This window comes from Lates calcarifer, linkage group LG11, assembly GCF_001640805.2.
Source record: "Lates calcarifer isolate ASB-BC8 linkage group LG11, TLL_Latcal_v3, whole genome shotgun sequence".
Taxonomy (NCBI): domain Eukaryota; kingdom Metazoa; phylum Chordata; class Actinopteri; family Centropomidae; genus Lates; species Lates calcarifer.
In genome coordinates this window covers 1,258,028-1,281,264 of record NC_066843.1, presented here as the reverse complement: position 1 = coordinate 1,281,264, position 23,237 = coordinate 1,258,028, and the positions used below count along the sequence as shown (strand labels likewise).

Here is a 23,237-nt window from a genome sequence, read left to right as displayed (position 1 = left end):
TGATAGAGAGGAAGTCTGAGATTGTTTTGTTATGGGAAGGTGTGTGTATGTATGGGTGGATGGGAGGGGGTGGGGGTGGTGGTGTGTGTGTGTGTGTGTGTGTGTAGGGGGGGGGGGTCTTTTACAGCAAAAGTAATTTGTCGCTTAGCAACAGCAGCAGAGCATCCTACAGTCTCATTTGCTGAAATATGCTGCTCAGAGATGGATGTAGAAGACAGAGAGGAAGTGTTTCACTTATTTGTTTCACTGCCAAACCATTATTTTTTATGTCTCTCATGGGCCATTTGTTCTTTCACTGTGTCATGATTTTTTTCCCCTGCATTCAGCAAAGAGGGGGCGAAAAAATAAATAAAAACATTAAAATGTGTAATGAAACAAGCACAGCCCCGCAGCCTGGATTCAAAACCCTCATGAGAGTGCACATTTATGAATCCTGAGTGAGGACAAAATGTCCCAATTCTCCTGACAAATCAGCCCCCGTTATATGTTGCTCGCAGCTTTGTTTTGTGCTAAACTGAAACATGCGAGGACGCAATATGGCAACACAGCCTGCTGTAACATCCCACGACATCCAAACGGCCGGACTTCAAACATCCCCAGAGCGGCCTCAGATCCCTCAGAAGGATTTATTACATGCTGTGTCATGAAGGTAATCTGTATTAATATTTTATCCCCAGCCCTGGAGTACCTCGCTAAAGCAGCCATAAAGGAGAAGTAAGTTAGCCAGACAGCCTTCCTGTAGATAAATGGTCTCATTTTCTGTGCGGATGTGAGAGGCAGATAAACAACAGTCATGATAAATGTGGAGCCGGTGTAATGGAAAATCTGGTGCCCATGACAATCAGTATGATCTCTGAGGCAGAAAATGAACAAAGTGACTGGTCGAAACGAGGAGTAAATCACCCCGCTGCTGCTCCTTTAGATTACAAACTGTTAAAGAGCGAGTTAATGTATCTCTTGTTTATGCAGATCGCCAATCGTGTTGTGGTTGTTCTCTGTTGTATCGGTGTTGCCCGTTTGGCAAGTAGCCATATCAGTGTTTCTTCTGGATTATGTAACAGAGGAAAGAGTATTACTCATCTGTTTTTGAAGTTGTTTATTGGAAGCTGCTCAGATGAAGTGCTGTGATGGCAGTGCAGAGAATGAAGAGGTCAACGTCAAGTGTTCGCTGGAACTTCAGCTTTTTATTCTCAGTGTTTTATGTAAAAATACACCCGTATCATGGTGAATTACAAAGTAATGCAGTGACTGAGATGTTGTGCATTAAAGTAAGTGGACCACAAAGAGGGTCCAGCCATGTAGAGTGGTGGAGGGATGATGTATTTTTGTTGTCCAACCCTTAGGTTAGCATCAGCCTGGTTCCCTCCACAAAAAGCCAAGGGGGATTTTTCATTTTGTTTTGGATTATTCCAGCAAATAAACTGTGACCAACTAAAGTTTCTGATCCTTCAGGTTTAGTTGATCAGATAATCTTCACAGATGAACACCACTGTTCTGATGTTTGAAGCCTAAATCCAACCTCCAGCAGTAAGAAGCTAATGTTAGGCTATAAACCAACTACACCACGGTCACATGACGTCAACGTCTCCACCACTAAGCTTCCAACTGGTCATTTCATTTAGCTCTGAGCTCTTCTACAAAAGCCTTTCTTCTTAGAAAGTTAGTGAGAGTTTGAAAGAACGTGAGTAGAAACACAACGAGGCTGTAAAGGTGGACTGGTGACTGGTGGACTCTGTTTGCAGAGTTCTGCCTACCTGCCCAGAACTACATGCCCAGAAACTACTTGTATTAACACCACCAAGTCACCAAAGCAGAGTTTGAGTTGAATTCCGATTACCTGAGACTAATTGTTACTAACGGTATTCTCACGACTCTGTATGTTGGCTGGTGAACCCACGTACCCGCCTTTTCATGAAACTGAATAATCTTACGATATTAATACAACTAAATTATTACAGCTTATTATAGAAAAGCTAAAAAAAGAAGTTTGAGTCTTTGTCTTTGACTTCTGAGTACGAATGCAGTCAGCGCTCAAGTCCAAGTCAAGTCCTGAAAATCATGATGGACTCTAGTCTTTTGGAAAACCCAGTCAACAGTTTCCATCAAAACACCACCTACCCAGCACCAAACAAAGTCTGTGTTGAAGTAAAAGATTCTATTAAAAATTCTACTATTGGTGCTACTGTAGGTGTGTTTTGATCTGTACCGAGCTCAGTCTTCAACACAACCTTGACAAATTATACTTTGTCTGGAAGCTCTGCGTCTCCTGATTGTGTCCGTGCAAAGCATTTTAGGATCCTCACGTCACTGCAGCAGCTTTCGACACAGAATTAGTTTAGACTTATGGCTCTTCTGCCAATTATGATGGATTATGAAGAGAAACTTTCTCGTAATAATGAGAAGTCATTATTTTGAGAAGGTTTCTCATTATGACTTTTTTTTCATCACATTGGCGGAAATTGGCTACCTTACTTTCCACACAAAATCTCCTACTAAGTCGATGAAGCAAAAGAAACAAACTTACATTTCTACCATGTTTGTGCCTCTGTAACTTTCTTAAACTTTCATCCTGACTTATAGGTTGTAAAATATAAATGACACAGTTATTATGACTTTCATCAAAATTGTAAATCTAAAAATGTGGGTGGCAATTATGGAGTTAATAGACCAAATACTGATATGTTTTTTTTATCTCACTTTTCCCTTTTTATTGCACCCAAAGAGTCAAATTTATATAAAAGAATGAGTCATTTTGAAGTGTCTTGTAATTTTCCTTGTTATTGTACAACTATTTCTTTGTTTAATTCCCCCTGTTTAGGATTTACAAGCGTAAAAATATTAGATAAGTACTTTAAAACACTCTGCAGTGTAGTTCGAAGCAGTGTTTTTCAGTGTAACAACTGTGTATTCTCATTCATTGTTTATCCAATTTTGGGTGGACAAACACATTAGTAAACACTCTGCTTCTAACTGCATTATAGGGCGTTATAAACCATTTATATACTGTTTATGAAGGCTAGAGGGGCTTGAATTCAAGTATTACCATCTTGTTGTGATGAGTCTGAATAGGAAAATGTGTCACAAGACCTGCGTTTTCGACTGTAGTAAACTCGTTGCGCGCCCTGGCGCTGTTCAGAGGGTTTAACAAAAATTCAGTCTTTTCTTCAGCCTCTTGCCTCCCTTCTGTTTTCTCTGTAAAACATCACACACGACCCGAGCTGGCAAACACAAACGCCCCTGAGTGAAATCACCCGTCTTCCCACCTTTATCTGGAATTTGAAAGCGAAGAGAACGAAGCTGAGCTGGTAAACGCTGCATGTGTTTCTTCAGTCTGTGTGACAGCAGCACAGTGGTGAAGTCGAGCTGTAAACACTGTGACTCAGTGTGTTTTTGTATGTTTGTGGATGAGGCATCTCCTTGTCTGGTCGCCCGTGCAGTTTGCAGCAGCAGCGGTTGACATGGCACAGAGGGTATCTCACGGTGCCAGGAGGGAGGGCTCACAGATGGTGAACATTACATAATTGCAGCCCCAAGAGTAATTGAAGACGCTGTGGACCATGGAGTCTGTATTCAGGCTGAGTGCTGGGTGTGTTTATCTGCAACACCACATACTTCCAAGTGTGTAAAGTTCATTTGTTCAATCGTAGAAAAGGTTTCTCTCTCTTCCTCCCTCTCGCCGCCTGAAGGCCCATGGGTCACCTTCTGGACGGCCAACATGTTTACTCATGTCTGACCTTTTCCTTCTCATCTGCATGATCCAAATGAAACCCAGAGCTTTATACCTCGCTCTTTCAAAGATGATATTTCAACATTCTCTCACACACACTATTGGTTTGGCTCACCGCCTGTAGCAGCTCTGTTATTTGTCTCTTGTTTTTCATTCTTCAGTCAGGTCCTCATCTCTCTGTTTCATCTCTGTTTCAGATCAACTGTGTGACTTTCCCTCTGCCTGGAGAAGGTCCGGAGCAGCAGCTCCTCAAACCCAACGAATGGAGCTACTGCGATTACTTCTGGGTGAGTTGTACTGAAACACTGCGACTACGACCGAGCGATCCCTTGTGATAGTTTGATGATGATAAGTGCCACAGTTATTCAGAGATCTGACGGTTAACCTACAGATCAGACCAATTAATCAAAGCAAAAGTTCACATCGTTAAATGTCTGGTTTTGTTTGAAACACAATGATATTGGAATGGAGTAATTTCAGACCAAGAAAACCAGTGAACTTTCACATTTCAGAACCCAAGGATTCGTGTTATTATAGAAAAATATTTGCAGCTGTGCTCAGATATTGATACAGGCGCCCAGTCTAAATCCAGCGTAAATAAATAAATATAGATATAACTGGAAACTGAAATTTTGTTGCCAAGCTTTCATTATATAGATACCAGAAAGTAACTTTTTCTAATAATAAACCAAACATTCTCCACCTTGTGCTGTTATCATTCAGTATGCACAGTATGTGTTTGGTTCCACTAATCACCCACAAAAAGCTCCAGAAGATTCCCTCTCTCTTTTTTTGACCTCTAGAATATATTTATGCTGCAGTTGAAAGCTAGATGCTTTATTAAATTTTGAGACTAAAACATGATGGGAACTGTCAATACACTTTTTGCTTGTTGCAAATGGATTCAATGCTCTTCCTCTCATTTAACAATAGATGCTATTGGCTTTCATGTTGGAGTCGGAGGATCTCAGGTGGAGGCTGATCGACCAGCTTCTCTGCAAACAATGATCCTCCCTGCCTCTAATGTCTCCCCAGTGGCTCCTGTAATTTTCAGTTTCCATACATTTCCATCCTAAATTAGATTTGTATCGAAAACCCTTCAACCTGCATTACAGGCTGAAATCCGACGCCTGTTTCCTCCTCGTCTATCGCTGTTTTTCTCCTTGTTTGCGGCCTGTCGCGTCGCGTCACTCGAACCTGCTGTGTGAAATAAATCTGCCACCTCTGTTCCACGTGGCGACGTACATCACGCACAAACGAGCCAAAGTGCAGCACGTCGCCGAATCCTGTTTGACATTAAAAAATAAATAAAAAACACAAATCCGCCCATTGGTGATTGACGCACACACACCAACGCATTACCCTCCTTGACATGCAAGAGTGAGTCACACGTTCACGCTCATAGTTTCTGACTCACCCCCGCCATCAGAGCTCATTCTCACAAACCTAGATGCTCTCAAACATAAACAACACAGAGGTGTTACTGGACATTCTGTCCATGAACTCTCTGAGCTGTGGTGGTTGTTTATTTGTACCGCTGCTGTCTCCTCCTCCTTCCCGTCCTCTTCCTCCTCCTCTTCTGCAGACCGACAAGAAAGACCCCCAGGGGACCACCTCAGTGGCGGGCTTCGAGGTCCTCCTGCAGAAGCAGCTGAAGGGCAAACAGATGCAGAAGGAGATGGCAGAGTTTATCCACGAGAGGTAACGGCTTTAATGTCAGATAAGACTGGATTATAATAACAACAAAAAAAGGGCTGTGTATGTTGTTCACAGCAGTTTATATTAATTAATAAGCAAGAGTCTAGAGGAAGAAATATTCCCCATTAGAGGAGCCATGTTATTTAAAACAGAAGACAGGAAAGGTTCGATATTTTTCTCGTCATAAGCAAACCCCATTAAAAGCATCAATGCAGAACCATCAATGAATCGATCTTATGACTGACTATTGCCTGTGCTGGATCTGTCTTATCCCTCTGGGCTGTAAAGCCCCTTTGTTGTCAAAAAACTATTAAAAACAAATCAATAATCCATACTGTTGTACTGGGTGACATGTTCCTCCATTACCATGAACACACACACTAATATATTGATGCAGGAATGAGTCCTAAAACCAGGAAGTAAGATAGCATGTTAGCGCTTCCTGTTGGGTTTTGGGTTTTTGGTTAAATGTCTGACATAAGGTCTGTTGTTTTAACACAAGCTCGAGACATGCATCTATGGGTTTCTAAATGCCTTGGACGAGCACCTTTCTCGTAAACCAAAGACATAAAGAAACTGTGTTGGCTAAAAAAGAGAGGTCTTAAGTCTAGATTTAAAACTGGGCAGGTCCACAGTGATCAACAGAGAAAGCTCCTTTTATAAAGAAGTCTGTAGGAAGCTGGCCTCAAACTTTTGTCTTACAGCTGAGGGTTGCAATTTATTCCTGAACCCAGTAATTAAGGGAACTATAGATCTCAACTCAGCAACCGAACGTAGAGGAAATTGCCCACTGAATCTGAACCGCGATGTCAAAAGCAACATGGATAATAAGGCCTCTACATGTAATTAGCACCACCTAATTCTACAAAAGCTCTATTCACGTCCTGGTCTGAGTCGTGGGAAGTTAATGAGATAAGTCCACCGTCCTTCACCGTCCAAATCCTTCACAAAGGTTTCTATCCTCTGACCTTTTCCGTGGTGTTTCGCTGGGTTGCTCTGTGTTACAAGTATCCGAATATTAACTCAACGTCTCGGCCGTCTTTAGGTGACAGATTCACTCAGGTGTGGATGGTAAATGTGAGGCCGGTGGAGGAGATGAATGTCAGAAAGGGCACAAACATGGCGGCCCCGTGTTGAACGTCCCTCAGGGCAAATACGAGCACATCTCGTTTCCATCTCTAAAATGGAGATGGAAATGAGAACAGCCTCTGTAAAATACCACTGCAGTTGTTGTTTCTTGAAGCACAATGAGATTATTGATGTACAGGAGTCCGTGCCGTTTGATTTTCAGCCTTTGCAGCAGAGTGTAGTTGAAGTTTTCTGCCATTCTGCTGTAGTGCACCCCTGAAATTAGCGTTTTTTCCACTTCACTGAATCTGTTTCTGTCCTCTCTTGAGCCAGGCAGCTTTCCACATCTTGGTGTTTGTGTTTTCAGGATAAAGATTGAGGAGGAATATGCCAAGAACCTTTCCAAGCTGTCCCTGAGCCCCCTGGCAGCACAGGAGGAAGGGTGAGTGCGGCAAACATTCGCTAGAAACAGTGCGTGCAGCTTGAAAGCTCGCCTCTGCAAAGCAGTAGATAGTGTCAGTAATTAACAGAACTGTGTCTAAAGATAGGCGTGTTTAAAATAGATGCACTCCCATGCTACTTTTTTGTGTCTGATGCACCATTCAAAGACAGATACCTTGTGAAAGAGTGGATGCTTTTTCATGTTTGTCTGTCAGCAAAATGACACAGAAATCTTTGAGCCAGCATCTCAAAATCAGCAGAGAGAAAAGATAAGGCTTGGCTCAAGTCGCAGTAGATTTTGGTCGCTTTCCAGATCTGGAAATTCCATGATTACAGAGCATTGTTGTTGTTTTCAGCCACAAAAATTAAACAAATGGAGACTCAGACTTGAGACCAGATGTGTTCATTTAAAGAAAATGACTATTCAGAAGCATAAACACTGAACAATATGATCTTACAACCAGTACCCAAGATGCAGTTTGAGAAAAAAGTTACAAAATTTATTGATTCTTGCACATGGGCATGAATCTTCCATGTTTTTCGCGACATGACTTTCAAATCAGTAGATTCAATTTCATGACTATTTCTCAAACCACTGTGGCTGTAAGTTGTGTTAACATTTTTCACTGGTAAAAAAAACAAGCTAATTGTTCGTTCTCGTCTGTTAGATGTTAAAGAAATTTGCATCAAACACATTAAGGGAGTTTAATCATAAAAGTAGTAGTCTGTCTGTTGTTATACATTTGTGGCAGAATAGAAAGCGATGAACCTCATTTCTAGAAACCTTCCTCTTTTCCTGTTGGCTCCCCATAGATGAGGCCCGATTGAACCCTCCTCCTAAAGTTTATTAAGTTTTTTTTTTTTTCATTAACTCCACATCAATCTGTTCCCAGGACTCTCGGAGAAGCCTGGACACAGCTAAAGAAGAGTCTCCATGATGAGGCTGAGGTTCACCTCAAGTTCTCCAACAAGGTAATATCCGATGAGGGCTTTACTGTGAAACCTCACTTAGAACCAAAAGAAAAACAGAAAAATTACTTCCCAACTATTTTATCTTTCTGATTTCAGCCTCTCAGATGTGGGACTTTACTGCTTTTCTGACTGATGGTCAGATGAAATTGTAAAAATTAGTCAAACTGAGATAGAGAGAAGAGCTATGCCGGTGCATGAGGACATTTGTAGAGTCCTCTCTGAGCTTTTCAGGAGTCGACTTCCACCCCCCTATGGAAGCTTTTGATTTGCAGTTTTCCAGCCTTCAGGTCAAGTTTTAAATGTTTTCAATCAGCTGCAGTAACGGATGCTCGCTCTGACCATATCCTGGGGGTGACAGGGCGCCTGTTTACCTCAACCTTGCCGGTGTTGACCGAAGAAACTGACCCGTCCACGATCCGATTACCAGTGATGCAGAAACCGCACACTGGCCTCGGCTGTAGCCTTAAATAACGCAGAGGAAGCCTCAGAGCTTTTCATAGCCCTCTGTTGTCTAATTAATTAGCTACATGTTCTGACGAGCCCCCGCCCCAAAGCCATGCAGGCTCTTCCCTGCTCCACTGGCACTCTGACACAGTCCATGCCTCATTATGAGGGAGGGGGGTGAGGAGAAGGTAATGGGTGGCCAGGCAGAGAATGAGAAGTCTTATCAAGTCTGCAGAAGCTCCAGCTCATTTTCTTCTCTGAGTTTCTAATAAGCTACATTTCATTTGTAGCTGCTAGCTTTGGCATTTTAACAAGATTAGCATTCTGTATGAAGAGCTAACGCTGCTGCAAACACTGGAAATGCTTTGTTTTACAGTCCCTGTGCTTTAAAGCTAATTTCCTGGAAGCTTTAATCATAATTTCCTGGAAATTAGTTGGTATTTAGCTGTAAATTACAAGAAAGTGCTACACAATTTACACTAATCATAAGGGAAATAAAGAAAGTGTTAATTGCCACAATTACATAAGTAAAAACTAGGTAATTATATGTCAGTATGCATCAGAGCTTCATAGAAAACTGGAATTAAGACTGTATTTTACAGGTCTGATCTGTTGAAACTTAACTCATAACATGTTTTCACTTTGTTGTTATGAGTTAATGGGTGGTTATGGAAAACCTGACAGGGTCTGAATACTTTCTGAAGCCACTGTACATCTTCTCCTTTGTGGAAAATACAGGACCTGTAAAATAAAGGAAACAGGCTTTATTAAGCAGCAAGCCACAAAAGACTTTACCATGGTTTTAATAAAGATGCTTTGTATCAAGAGATGTATTGATTTTAGTATTTTATAGATTTTATATATAACCTGACAGATGAGGCCAATGCAGAGGTTTAAAAACATCCAATAAAGTAGATGTAGATTTTATTTTCCAGTTGTTGCACACGTGATACATTAACCAAGAACATCACCGTAACAAAATAAAACATAAAAGGGACAGCAGTGGATTATAATTTAATCAATGTGGAGGCTTGAGAGTGTCATTTCACTACTACAGCCTGCATTACTGACAGCTGAGTGGTTTGTGTTCACAGCTCCACTCCGAGGTGGAGAAACCTCTGCTGACGTTCAGAGGCGACAACTTCAAGAAGGACCTGAAAAAGTACGACCATCACATCGCTGACCTCAGGAAGCAGCTGGCGAGTCGCTACGCAGGTGTAGAGAAGGTACTGAGAGATTTTATCAAGATGTTCAAATACTGTTTCCCCTGAGAAAAAGAAAATACACATCAGTGTTTACAGCACAAATGTTACATAATGAAGAGCTTCAGTAACTCCTACACTGGGTACAGTTTGGTACAGTACTTTATTGTTGCTTCCCACCGTTTCATGAATGAACTGGTGTCCTCTGTATTAAAACACACAGCATGTTTTTATTTGTTTGTTTCTGCTGGAACAAAGGAACATTTCAGTGGGTGTCAGCATGTTGTGTCTGCACCATAAGAAATAAATAAATACCAGTAAAAGGTTATGAGATACATTCAGTACATAACTGCAACAGAGCTTCATATAAGATATTAAGATACATATTATCCAGCATGTTAGGAAAAAATAATTAAATATACATTGTCAAGACAGTCAGCAAATGTACAGACATATTTGGCGATATTTCCATTTGTTTTTTTAAATGTTGTTATCTCAAGATCACTTTTTTCCCTTTGTTAACTCAGAATAACAAGAGTAGTCAAATGAAAATAAGCTTTGTTAACTCAAGATAGCTCGTAATCTCGAGATATAGACCTTAAAAAGATCATTACAAGTACAACCGCCATTCTCGGCTTCCGTATTCAAAGATGTTTTGCTTGTGAAAAAAATATGAAAAAAATTACCTGTATTTTTATAGTAGAATACAAGATCCCAAGGAACTGAGCTTCCATCAATTTAATTAAACAATAAAATGGCTTAATTAATTCCAGAAGGTTTTTACAAAGCTACGTTCTTAAAAAAAGAGTAATTATTTCTTTTAAACAGACTATACACATATATCGGACAAATCAGTACATTTTGCTGAACAGTTGCCAGGATACACAGGTTATTATGAATTGTATATTTGAGACTTTTCTGAAGTGTTAAATCTAGTTTGTTGTGGTTTCACAGCATCTGCAACTTACATCAATCTCCATTTTTCACTGCCTTCAAATGCAACTAATTTCTCCTACAGTGTTTTACATCTAACATCAAAGTTTTCCCAACTATGAAAATGATTTCCAGCCAAAAACAAATGTTTGGCTCCGTTGCTTCTGCCCTGCATTACGTGACCTAGTCAGTGGGTTTAGAATGACTCCATCCCGCATGTTTTCTCTTTTCTTGTTCGTTGTTGTCTGTTGATAAAAAGATTTTCTTGGCTTAGGCATCGATGTTACTGCATGTTTACCTTTCAAACACCGTCACACCACGACCTTGGTGGGGTGCCTCTGTGGAGAATAAGAGGAAAGACTCAATGACGTGGATTAAGAAAAGATTAAAGGATGAGACCAGGATCTGAACACGGATGTTGGTAGCCAACATAAAAAAAGGCTGTAATGACTCTTGTAATAGATGTAGGTACAGTAAATCTGAGGATTATGCTGAATGACTCATTGTTTCACACATCCTGCTTGATGTGTGTGTCTGTCTTTGTGCGTTTGTGTGCACAGGCTCGTAAAGCCCTGGCAGACAGACAGAAGGATCTGGAGGTGAAGACCCAGCAGCTGGAGATCAAACTCAGCAACAAGACTGAGGAGGACATCAAGAAGGCCCGGCGGAAATCCACACAAGCAGGTCAGAGGTCACAGAGTCGGAGCTCTTAGATGAGAGACGGTCACAAAAAGTGCAGTTATTCGTATGTCAACAAATCACTACACTGAGACACAGGGAAGATCTGAAAAGTCTGTGAGGAAGGAGAAATTACAGTAACACGAACCAACTGCAGGAGAAACTCCAAAACTGAAAATTAAGGCTTTAAAAGCGCAAGAAACAGATTTAATCACAGCAAAAACCAAGTTAACTAGAATCTGCTTTATTTTTACTGATGTTAAATGTTTGTGAAATGTAAAATTGATAACAAAAGTGTATCCCTCCAGCTAGCTAAACTAAGCTAGACTAAGCTAGGCTAACAACAACCTGACACTAGCATTAAAAGTATAAAATCTACACTGAACGCTAAAAAAAAAGCAACAATAAACCCTTTTACAGAGAGTTTTTTGCCAGAAAGTTTCTTACCCATTAGCTGTAACATCCTGGAGCCTATAGCTGCTCATATAATGGCTAATTTGTACATTTTGCTATTGTTACACAGCTAACGTTAGCATCAACAGCTGCTTACTTATCAGTCTAGAAGAAACGTTGTGATTTCATCATCAGACTTTATTCCTTTACACCCCATGAGTTTTCTCTAGAGGTGGAAAGTAGCACCAATGTTTGGCTTTTAGTTTTCTCATTTCTTTTTCTTCTACTGAAGTTAGCATGCTAACGAATTAGCCCTAGCCCGGACAGACCGTCTCGTTACTTTCCGATACTGAGTCACTGTAGCATCCACTCTGCCATGTTTTTGAATGACATATTCTACAGACTGTGTTAACGCATGTGTACAATAACATGGAGATACACTCTTTGACATTTTACGATTAAGAAATAAGCTCATGTTGTAACTGTTCTTTTCTACAGTTATGTGCTTCAGTGGAGGGAAAAAGCTCTGCGGCAACTTATCTGGTTCTTTCTCTCTTCCACTGAGTAGATTAGTCACAGTCCACAGCACTAATCAATATTACTCATAAGGCACAGTTAAATGATGTCAGCCTTGTGTCGGTGATCACCGCCGCCACCTCAAGGTTGGGCCAAATGTCGTCACGGCTCGCCGCTCTCGGGAAGGTGTTTTTACCTTCACTGAATGAATTTTAATAAGCTTCAGTCACGGTTTCTGTTTTATTATCTGACACTGGGATACAGAGAGCTGAAATATCCTGCAGAGTTTGACCAGGAAAAATTGAAACATCTCATTTGTATTCAGCAGAGAGACACTTATGATGACTAGAAAAAGAAAATATATTCATATATACATTTGACCCCCAGGGAAATACATTTAAAGGTGCTCTTTAAGGAACTCAGCTCAGAGTTAGATGTTATTTAAGTGTTAAAGCATGAAGCTGGGATTCCTCTCGTCTTCACAAAATATCTCATTACAAGTAGAAGTTCTGCATTTTCAATTCTACTTACATAGAAGTACAGAAGTATCGTCAGTAAAATGTGATTAAAGTGTCAAAGTAAAGGCAAAAAGGCCAAATCTGAGCTCGTTTTCATGTTTGTCCCACATGAAAGGCAGTTTCATCTATCAGAGTCAAAATGAAACAGTGATCATTTAAATTTTGTTTGTATTTAATTTGGAGGGAAGGCAGGTGTATGAACACATAAATTACTAATATTAGTAAAAAAAAAAAAAAAAAAAAAAAAAAAGCTGTAATAACATGGAATATATAATTCTTGACAAATACTACACATTAACAATCATTTAAAAGGTTTTAAATCTGATTACAGCTATATCATAGTGTGTTATATAACATTTAGTAAATGTTTTCATTGTGCTTATGAATACTAAATAAGTGCACTAAAGTAAAGTGTCGAACAAAGTCATGGTAACACTTCATGTCCACATTGGACCATGATTCATCTGTGATGAGGGAAACTCATTGATGAGTGATTTCTGAGCGCCCTCTGCTGGTCCTAAAGGGTTTAACAGCTTAAATTGATACTACCAGACCTGCAGAGCTGAAAAAGATGATTACTGACAGCAGGCTTCTGTTGACCCCTGACCTCTCTTTTACTTTGTCTGTTACCTCCAGGAGACGACCTGATGCGCTGCGTGGATCTGTACAACCAAACCCAGTCGAAGTGGTTTGAAGAAATGGTCACTACCAGCATGGTAAAACCTTCACTTCTGTTTGTCTTCATCTTTAACAGCTCAAACACACACTTCACATTATGTTTTCAGGTTGATATTTCATGACTTTTATGGGACCTGTTAATGGAAATAATGTTGAACTAAGACAGTTAGGAGGTGAAGGTCGTCACAAGGTTTAACTGGATGTTTCTGATCGTCTGTCGTCCTTCCACTTCAGGAGCTGGAGAAACTGGAGGTCGAACGGATCGAGTGGATTCAGCAGCATTTACGTCAGTACACGACTCTACGACATGAAACAGACATGTTCAACCAGAGTGTGAGTCTCTCTTTGTTTTCCAGTCTGATTTTTCGCAGCCAGACAGTCAGTCATGAACATTATCATGTTCCCAAAACAGGCAAACAACAATTTAAAATCAGATCCAGGTTTTCTTATTTGGTTAAAATCTAATTTTTCTTTAAGACCCACAGAGCATATTTTAAAATCTTACCTTTATTCCTTTTCCTGCACAAATTAACAACTCAAACTCAGGTAAAACCAACTGATATCAAATTATCTCTTTCCTCTGTGCATACACTAGCTCAGGCTGAAATCTACCACCTAAATTCACAGTGGACAAGAGTGTGTCTGTATTTATATAGTTTGGAAAATATTGTAATTGATAATGGCACACTAGGAAAACGAAATACAGAATAAGTGTACATTTTTTAAAGCTCAAAATTTAATTGAAAGCAACTGTGAACAGTTCACTGATTTAAAACTACTAACTGTGAAACCAAATCTCAGATCTAACTTAATGTGCAGCAGTGTAACGGAGAAGGCGCTGGTTACTTGAGCCCAGTCTAAAGACATACTTTGTTTTCTGCAGCATGGTAAGGAGTAAGAAGACATTATGCAGTGTCAGGATGTTAGGATGCAGTGTTATGGAAACAATTACACAGCATCACTGAACAAAACAGTGACATAAGTAAAAAGCAAACAGAGTGTTAACTCTAAAAACACAAACAGTGGTATATTATATTTTAAATGATATATTTTTAGATTGAGTGCGACTTGTATTTCATATCATTATCTCTTTTGTCCGTCACTTGAAACTGTGCATAAATCTGCTTAGATATCATAAAAGAAATGCACCTTTTAACTTCAGAATTTGCCTGAGAATCACCACGTTTTGAAGTTTTCCTCAGAATCAAACCGGTGATAACTGTCTCTACATCCATGGGTTTGCTGCAAACAGGAACTGCTAATAGCTAATTCTGCATACTTTATTGGTGCCAGTTTGGCAAAATTTAAACAAGTACAGGTTCTGAATATCCATGCATTATATGAGTACTGAATATCTCCTGAAAACAGGCCTTAAATCATAGTTTGGTTTTGCCTAGATTTGAATTTTTTTGCGTTTCTCTACTTTCCATTTGGATAATATAGTTTACCCTCCTTCTTATTTCCAAGTAATCAGCAAACTGAGCAAACCATCATTAAATTTAAAAGTGATTTCAACTGGATTTGACACGACGTGCGTGCCACTTCGAGTCGAGTCCGTCGGTGAGTGTAGATGTTTTGACAGACTGAGCCCTCGGTGTTCCTCTGTCAGACTTTTCATCCAACACACTCGCTGTCATCGCTCAGTGCCTCAGAGAAACCCACGTAGACGCTCTAGATATTTAGGAGGTGTAGAGTAAACTCTATAAATCTAACAAGACATATTGTGTCACCGTGGTGGGAATCTACCATAACAAGAGGGCTTTTCTGTGTGCCAGCTGACACGACAAATTCCTCAGAGATGATACAAACACCACAGATCAACTTAATATGATGATCTGCTTGTAGAGTATACATGCATCTCATTTGAATAAGGAATATTTTATTATAATACTCACTGACATTTATTGATGCCCATTACTGAGGAAAATTGGAAATTTATCAAGAGCATTTATTCCATAATGGAGGCTAAACACTCGGATGAAAGCCAGACCAGGGAAGTAATTAAAGGTGGGTTATCAGCTCTTTAAAGTTAAGTGGTTTTATGCAGTGGTTCAGGATGATTCTTGGCACATACTGTGTGTTTTTCACACCCAAAGGGCAAGTCATATATTTCATTAGACAGTATATTAACCATGTTGATTACAGCTTAAAGTATGACATGAAGGGAAAGAGCCTACAGTTACAGCTGCTAAAAACCAGCTGCCTGTAATTAATCTTCATAATGAATGTAAGAACCAATCCTTTTATTCGCTTAAACAAAAATGATAACTTAGAATCTCAACGTAACAACTTAGAATCTGATGATAACGACTTAGAATCTGAAAACAACAAGTCATCGAAGTAATGCTAATAAACTGAACTGAACTGCTGCTGGTCTCTGATGAGATCATGTTACTGTTGATGTATTTCTAGACGGTGGAGCCGGTCGACCAGCTGCTGCAGAACGTGGACCCAGCCAAAGACAGAGAGCTGTGGGTTAAAGAGTATAAAACTGGTGAGGTTCGGCCTGTGGATATGGACATATAAACCATTCTGACCTGGGATCAGCCCATTCTGTCTTCAGTATTATAACACAGAGTCCCAGAACGCTTCTAATAACACTGATCCAGGGACAGTGCATGTTCAGACTACAGAGGTCTGCTCATCCTCTCCTCTGACTGGAAAAACAGGATGAAAGGTTCATACTTAACACAGTCTGAGGCCAGGAAACAGTAACGGATCAAAGTACCAGCATGTTCCTTCTAAATTTTAACCCTATCGTAATCAACATTAGCTTATTGAATGCCATTTAACATACTCTGCTGTTTACCTGTTGTAAAGTTTAGACTATTAAAAAAAAAAAATGTATTTTGAATCGTTTAGTTAAGTGTCAATCAACACTTTTCCAGTTTGAGTACACCAAACAAACAAAAAAAAAGTGATTATTGATATTTCCCTTTATTTTAGATACAGATATTGAAGCATATCGAGATCTTAGAATGAATATGATATATTTTCATATTTTGCTGGTTCATTTTGGTGGAAATGCATGTTTTGAATATCTTGCTTTTACTGTATATGGAGAGCTGCACAAATTTGTGGAACCATGATGGTTGTTTTGGTATAGTCATAGAATTTACACAAGGTATTCTCTATCTTGTACGTGACAGAATCAATTTAGGAGCTTTCTCAGAAAAAAAAAACTTCGAGTGTACAGCATTAATATCCAGTAAACCTCAACTGTTTTAAGAAAACACACACACATATACAGTGTTTTTTGGAATGTGAATTTGATTATGCTCGCCACAAGTCCCAACGTGTGGTCGATCGGATTTAGGCCAGGGTCTATTTTGGATCAGTCCGGAGGAAAAAGGTGGTCCAAGTTACACTGAAACACCTTTTAGTGCCTAACGGTTATATACCTGGAATGTCCTTGATATATTCTACTCTGCATCAGTGTACATTTGTACATACAGGCTAGATGTATTTTGCTGTCAAATGTTTAACAGGTCGGACCTTCGGGGCCGATGAGGTGTTTGTACTGTACAATGTTGTTTGTTTTATTTTTGGTAAATGTACAGAGAATATCTTTACAATGGTGTTCGATAAAAAGGGGCAACATGCAGCAGAAAGCCAAATTCACCCGATCACAGAGAAGGTAGTAAATCTTTCCATATGGATTGATCCAGTGGCGCAAAAGCCAGCTGACTCATCCCAGTTGCACAAATGCCGATAAATCACATTTTATCAAAGACTGCATGTACAGTATGTGTCCGTGTTTACATGTATGTGTGTGTCTGTCTTGTCTTTGTCTTTACATTTTGTTGTTTGGCTGCAGCTGTTCTTTTCAATTTCTCAAAGGGACGAAGCCAATCAAATAAGTTTGAATCTAAATCCAGCTGCTGAACGCGAGAAAAAAATTGCTGTGAAAAAAGAAATGAATGCTTACCTGCCTTATCACCAACACGCTGATAATTTGATTTTTAGTTAAATGAAGAAAAGTCAATTTTATTTGAATCAGACAGATTCAGAACCTTTCTTTAAACCCAAACGGCTTCATGCGCAGGTTTTTAAATAGCATATCTGTTGTAGAGGTTTTATCAGTGTGTGTCAATGTTGTGCGATAAATGTGACAAGTTATTATGTTCCAACTAAATGTTCTTGACAACAATCGCCGATTTCACGATGACGTAACGGTTGAGTTAACTGCCCTTCTGTGGTGAACATTTTCATAACGTGCATTAAATCCGGTGTTCCCGATGTTTTAAGAATGTTTGATCATTGGTGACCTCTGTCCAGACGGTGTACTGTGGAATGCAGTGTCCAAAATAAATCTCCTCTTTGAAAATTAAATGTCACGGTGTGTTGTTATGTAACTGTACCGGGAGGTCTGGATTGCAGAGATGGGCAGTTACACTTTTCATGTTTTTACTGCTCAGTACAGTAGCTGACCCCCCTTTGCTGAAGCTTCTGACCTTTTGGTCAGCTTACATGTTCACCACTGGACGCTGCTGGATCCAGTCCAGGACAGAAAGAGAGGCAGGTGGATGGACATGAATCGGTTTGCACTGGATGACCCCGAGCTAAAACTCTTAAGGACAGCTTCAGCAAAGCAGTGATACGCTGTTGGTCCACCATGTGCCACCAAAACAGTTCCAACCCACTGAGGTATGGACGTTAGAAGGTCCTGTGATATCTTGCCCCAGGAAGATATTAGCATCAGATCCTTAAAGTCCTGTGAGTTGTGAAGTGGACCAGCACATCCCCTCTTCTGACCGCTCTCAGTACATACGTGCCATCGAGTATCCCACGAACCTTACCGTTTCGAAGATGCTTTGACCAAGTCATTTGACCATAACAGTTCATTGACTACTGTTTCAAGATAATCTGTGTTATTCGCCCAATCCATCAGTCGTCACAATGTGGTGGTTCATCAGCGTGTATTTCAGTGAAGAAGCTTGAATATATGGGCTCTTTGAGAGTTTTATAAAAACAGATTCAGAACAACAAAAAAATAAGATTTGTCCAGTTATCTGCAGAAAGTCACGTAGTACTAAACTTATTAGGGTAGTAAGGGGGAGTAGACCTTACTAGGTCCTCCCCAGGGTTATCTTTTAGTCCTGTTAACCTTAAACCATAATTGCAACACACTCTGCACAACATTACAAATTAATTAAACAGTATTAAAAATTGGTAGAACCACAGCAGAAATTAAAGTCTTTTTTTTTAAACTATTATATTATTACGTATATAGCTTAAATAAATTGGCCAGAAGAAAGGGAGGTTAAAATGATTTTCAGTGTATCTTGAAAGTCAGTTTTATCAGAGTTTTATGAGGCATTGAACATATCTGTAGGCTTCAAGGATGCACACACATTAAAAAATTGGACAGAGTACCTTTAAGTAAAAACTGTGATTTCAAAAATGAACACATAAAACTACAAAATCAAAGTAAGCACAGGAGTTCTATCCATGTCACTGATTATCCATCCATTTATGTAGTAGAAGGCAAATGTGTTTAGTAAACAATGTTGTCATTACATACTCCATGTTTTAAACACATCCTCTAACTGTTGATACATCCATTATCACTTAGCTTGCCTAAAAATATTACATATAATTAAAAACAAAAGTAAATTTTTTAAAAAAAACACACACACAAGTGGCAATGAGACTGGATTTGATGTTAGAGCTGGACTGTATGAAGTGCCAAACCCATGTTATCCTAACCAGACACTTGAGTAAGGAGGTTGACCTTCAGCTCCTAATAGGATTGGCTGATACAGGTGGATTGTTAACCTGAGCCTAATTCCTCTCTTAAGGAGCTCTCTGCCAGACTTTCTTGCTATCAACCTAATGAATAAATCCAAGTGTGAAAAAACGTGCTTATACACTGCCAGACAGGAGAGAGTAAAAGGACTGATTAAGTACAGTTCGATGTGTATGGACATTAATTTTTTAGATATTTAGCCCTATACTGCCTCACAAAGTTAAAGGTTTGCTTGTGTAAAACCTTGTCAGGAAGACAGGAAAAAGTTTTAGCTTTATCTAAGGCTCCCACAAGCTAGCCTTAACTAGCCGGAATTGTTACATTTACCATTGTTTTTTAAGTAACATTTTCATGCTGTTCATATATATAATATATATATATATATATATATATATATAGTGTTATAATAATGTTATAATAGTTTTATGATAGAGTTTTGGCTTTATAGGGCAGTATAATAATACAGGGGGTATAATTGTTTTAAACTCTGAGCTTCAATTGCCATTTTGAGAATTCCTCTGCCTGTTTTCAGTCAATGCAATTGTGTAATTGCCATCTGGGTACAAATTCAAAAACACAACATTGTTTGGCTCCTAAGATAAAAAAAGAGAAACATGGGTCAAGCAAACAAGCAGCCAGATCATGTTAGAATGTAAACAGAAAAATAAAACAGTCTTAAAACCACAAGAAGGGCCTTTTCCTGCCCATTGACTATTGCTTCTTCTCTTTCAGCTTGTCTTTAATTTTCTGAGGTTCATCATATTGGATTAACCGCAAGATGTCCTTGTTGTCCATCACGCCCTGAATGAACTCTCCCTCTGAGATTTTATCTGTGAAAGGACAAAAGCAGAATATGGCATAGAAAACTACCAGAAAAGGTACTGAAAAGGCTTTAAAGGGGACATTACAGGTGTTGATACCAGTGAGGGGGAGTTAATGAATCATGAATTACCGTTGTCCTTCTTCCCAAAGAATTCCCAGATTTTTTCAGCCCTCTTCTCCGGTGTGTTTTCATCCTCAGGGAGGTTCTTCTGGTCGTCAACAGGAATCATGTTGAATATCGACTGCATGAGAGTAATTTTTTAACATGTCTTTAATGGTGAATGCAGAATTTGGACAACAATTTTAATAAGCTTAATGAATACAAACTCCATGTACTCTTCAGTTGCTTCAGTTAGTAGTGAAACAGTAAGAAAGTTAAAGGTTAAAGTTAATGTAAATGTAATGTTTTTGACCTGTTTGTTTGCCAAAATGAGCAATATAAAAAATGAAAATGTAATTAACTGATGGGCAGTTCATTGAATGAAATACTCCATAGAATAACTGATCAGTGATTGCAGTCGAACAGCCTAAAAAGGTTGTTATTCTGAATATAATAATGAATCTACTTTGTATATAAGGATCTGACATCACGACAAAAGAAAGCTTAATAGACTTATTAATTCCTCACTTTAAATGAAATTCAGCGACATAACAAAGATGGCTTCTTTTGTTTCCGTTATAGAAATTTAGTTTTGATGGTGTACAGGGGTGAATAAATCCAATTTTAGAATAATATGCCATGTTGTTTTTAAAATTTATCCATGTAAAAGTTGGGATAAGCTGTTGGATCTAAGTCAAACATTATTAATTATGAAGGGATAAAGTATTTTTCAATTAAATAGGCCGATATATACTGCAACACCATGATGAAATAAGAAGATATAAGTACCCTAACAATCTCTTCTATCTCATTTTTGCTGATGGTTCCATTCCCATCCACGTCGTACAGAGCAAAGGCCCATTCCAGCTTCTGCAGAGTCTTTCCACCCGAGGTGAGGTGCAGCGCGACAATGTACTCCTTAAAGTCCAAAGTGCCGTCTGCGTTGGTGTCGAAACTCCTGAAAACATGCCGTGCATACGCCGTGGGGTCTGCGTCTGGGAAGAAACTGGCGTAGATGCCTTCAAACTGTTCCTTGCTGATCTTCCCACTCGGACACTCCTTCAGGAAGGACTGATACCAAGTGCAGAGCTCAGCCTCTGAGTATTTTGTGTTGGATTTCAATTCCTCCAAGAGCCCCTTCGACAAAGCACTGCTTTTACTATTCCCCATCCTCCCCAGAAAGGTAAACTACTTCTTTTTCTCCTTTGTGTTTCAGGGTAAAAAACCTCTGCAGCTTTCGTCTGTTCGTTTGCTCGCTTTACTCTGCCTTGAGTTCACTCCAGGCAGCCCCTCAAGGTGCCAAATGAGATTATGGTCATCACTACCTAAGTCCAGACAGCTGTCGTAAAGATTAAGGGGATAACCACGTCACACCACTATGACACCTTTTTGAAGACACAGTTAAATGCTGGAGGTGTAAGCAGAGGATTAAACACAGCAGGTGGATAACACTTTAAAAGGTCAACATCTGGGAGACCCTCTTATGCCTTTTGTAGCTTTATTGCTTACAACTACAGTCCCATCTGCTGTCTCTGGGCTTAATGGCTCACTGTAGCCTTTACTTACATCATACTACACATTAAACATGATTGCTAATAGCAGTAGCATGCTATCAAGCCTTGGTATGTTGTACTGGTACCCTCAAGAGATCCACTTATTAAGTCCGACAAAAATGTTTTCAATATGCTTCAGTGCTGTGTCCTGTGGTGTTTGGATAGATCTGAGTCCAAAAAACTTTCAGTTGTCATTCTGACTCTTACATTGTGACCAGAGAGAGAAGAGAAAATGATGGCAATTGATAAGTTAAAATTTTTAAATGAATAAAAAAACAAAATTTGACGCGGGTGCTAGATTAGCTAGGTTAACTGGATAACAGCACCCACTGTTACAAGCGGTATAAGCTATGGGTTTTACAGGTTTCTGTTTCTTGCTTTGAGCCCACATCTTTGTGTTTCAGTTGTCCTTTTCTGTGCTATCCAAAAATAGCTAGCTAAGGTCATCTTTTTTCAACTTAGCTGAGTGAAGACAGCTAGCTAAGGCTAGCTTTATTTGCTTTAGCTGGGCAGGACAGAAAAGGACTGACAAAACACAAAGATGTGGGCTCATAACAAGAAACACCCTGTAAAACCCATAGTTTATATTAGGGGTACCCACTTTTACTAGCAGGCGCTAACATTAGCAAGGTTAGCTGGCTAACTTAGTTTTTCTCAGATCTCTCAGATCTGTTCAGACAACATGGGACACAGGACTGCGACATCTTGAAAACAGGACTTGAAAACCAATAGAATTAAACAACTTGTGGCTTATGTTGTGTTTGTAGGCTGTCTGAGTCTGTTGAAAACAAAGTGAGGACCTTAGTAGTAACTAAGGGGCAGTGATGGATGGGGCTGGCCAGATGCTGGAGGGCTGGGGGTCGTCGTGCAGCCCTGTGTGGTGTGTGCTGCTTCTCCACAATGGGATGAGATTATCCATGTCTCCGTTGTAATAGTCTCAGGCCAGATTACAAGACCATCTGCTGCAGCAGCGCCAAAACCACAGCGAGTGAAGGCAATTAAAGAACCAGTGTGAGGATATGTGCAGTGAAATGGCTGAGTGTTGGAGCTGCAAGCCTTTCTCAGTGTTACTCTGAGATTAAAGATATATGACAGACCCACAATAAAATAAGAGGACACCAGTATTCCCAGTGTGTGACTGGTTTGGGGAGGAATAGTGGGGATCAGTTCCTTTTGAGTAGGAAATGGGACACATTTCCCGATTTACTAAAGCTGCTTTAATCTCAGTAAATGTTACTATTTATTTTCTATGTATTCCTTTTCCTGCTATATAATCTGAAATATAAATTTATCCTGATTGTTCATAATAAACAGCCTGAGTTAGTTTTTAACTTTGTGCATATGAGACAAATGACAGAAAATAATAATAGTTGCAAATTGGTTGTCTGACAAAAAATACAAATTTCACAGATTTCACACAATTTCTTTTACTGACAGAAATCTGAGACTAAAATACCTATTAGAATTAAATTAGGATATGATAGATTTCCAAAATAAATGTTACAGAAAAAAGGAAAGATAAGCAGGAGAAGTTGAATACTACATAAATAAGTCATGAATTGCTTAGAGGTGTAGAAAAGATCTTTCTAATCATTTTATTTGATTTTTAAAAATCTTAATTTGCAAAGTAACCAGTAACTACAACTCTAGAATAACTGTAGCAAAATCAAGAGCACAGTATTATTCTTTAAAGTCGAATAAAATGTAATGAAACATTCACTTAAGTACAAGTACTTTGTATAAAT

At 39.3% G+C, this 23,237-nt stretch overlaps 2 protein-coding genes across 6 annotated transcripts in view; one reads left to right on the top strand and one right to left on the bottom strand.

The window, feature by feature from the left end:
• The window catches only part of gas7a (growth arrest-specific 7a), a 43,568-nt gene extending 25,968 nt beyond the window's left edge, over positions 1 to 17,600 (top strand). For 4 of the 5 annotated variants that reach the window (XM_018661522.2, XM_051073806.1, XM_018661524.2 and 1 more), the window contains 9 exons: positions 3,925 to 4,014; positions 5,313 to 5,428; positions 6,861 to 6,935; positions 7,828 to 7,906; positions 9,445 to 9,576; positions 11,046 to 11,169; positions 13,227 to 13,306; positions 13,503 to 13,601; positions 15,681 to 17,600. In XM_018661522.2, the coding sequence (XP_018517038.2) occupies positions 3,925 to 4,014; positions 5,313 to 5,428; positions 6,861 to 6,935; positions 7,828 to 7,906; positions 9,445 to 9,576; positions 11,046 to 11,169; positions 13,227 to 13,306; positions 13,503 to 13,601; positions 15,681 to 15,794 (909 nt within the window). In that variant the 3' untranslated portion in view covers positions 15,795 to 17,600. Of the gene's footprint in view, positions 1 to 480; positions 650 to 3,924; positions 4,015 to 5,312; positions 5,429 to 6,860; positions 6,936 to 7,827; positions 7,907 to 9,444; positions 9,577 to 11,045; positions 11,170 to 13,226; positions 13,307 to 13,502; positions 13,602 to 15,680 lie in introns of those variants that run through there. The other variant, XM_051073807.1, reaches the window with a different exon arrangement.
• A 1,897-nt stretch (positions 17,601 to 19,497) lies between these two features.
• Positions 19,498 to 21,308, bottom strand: rcvrna (recoverin a). The gene is made up of 3 exons (XM_018661526.2): positions 20,729 to 21,308; positions 19,970 to 20,081; positions 19,498 to 19,847 (listed from the first exon to the last, which is right to left on the bottom strand). Exons 1-3 carry the CDS (start codon positions 21,107 to 21,109, stop codon positions 19,729 to 19,731), a joined length of 612 nt encoding a protein of 203 aa, XP_018517042.1. The 5' UTR covers positions 21,110 to 21,308; the 3' UTR covers positions 19,498 to 19,728.
• Between the last annotated feature and the right edge of the window lie 1,929 nt (positions 21,309 to 23,237).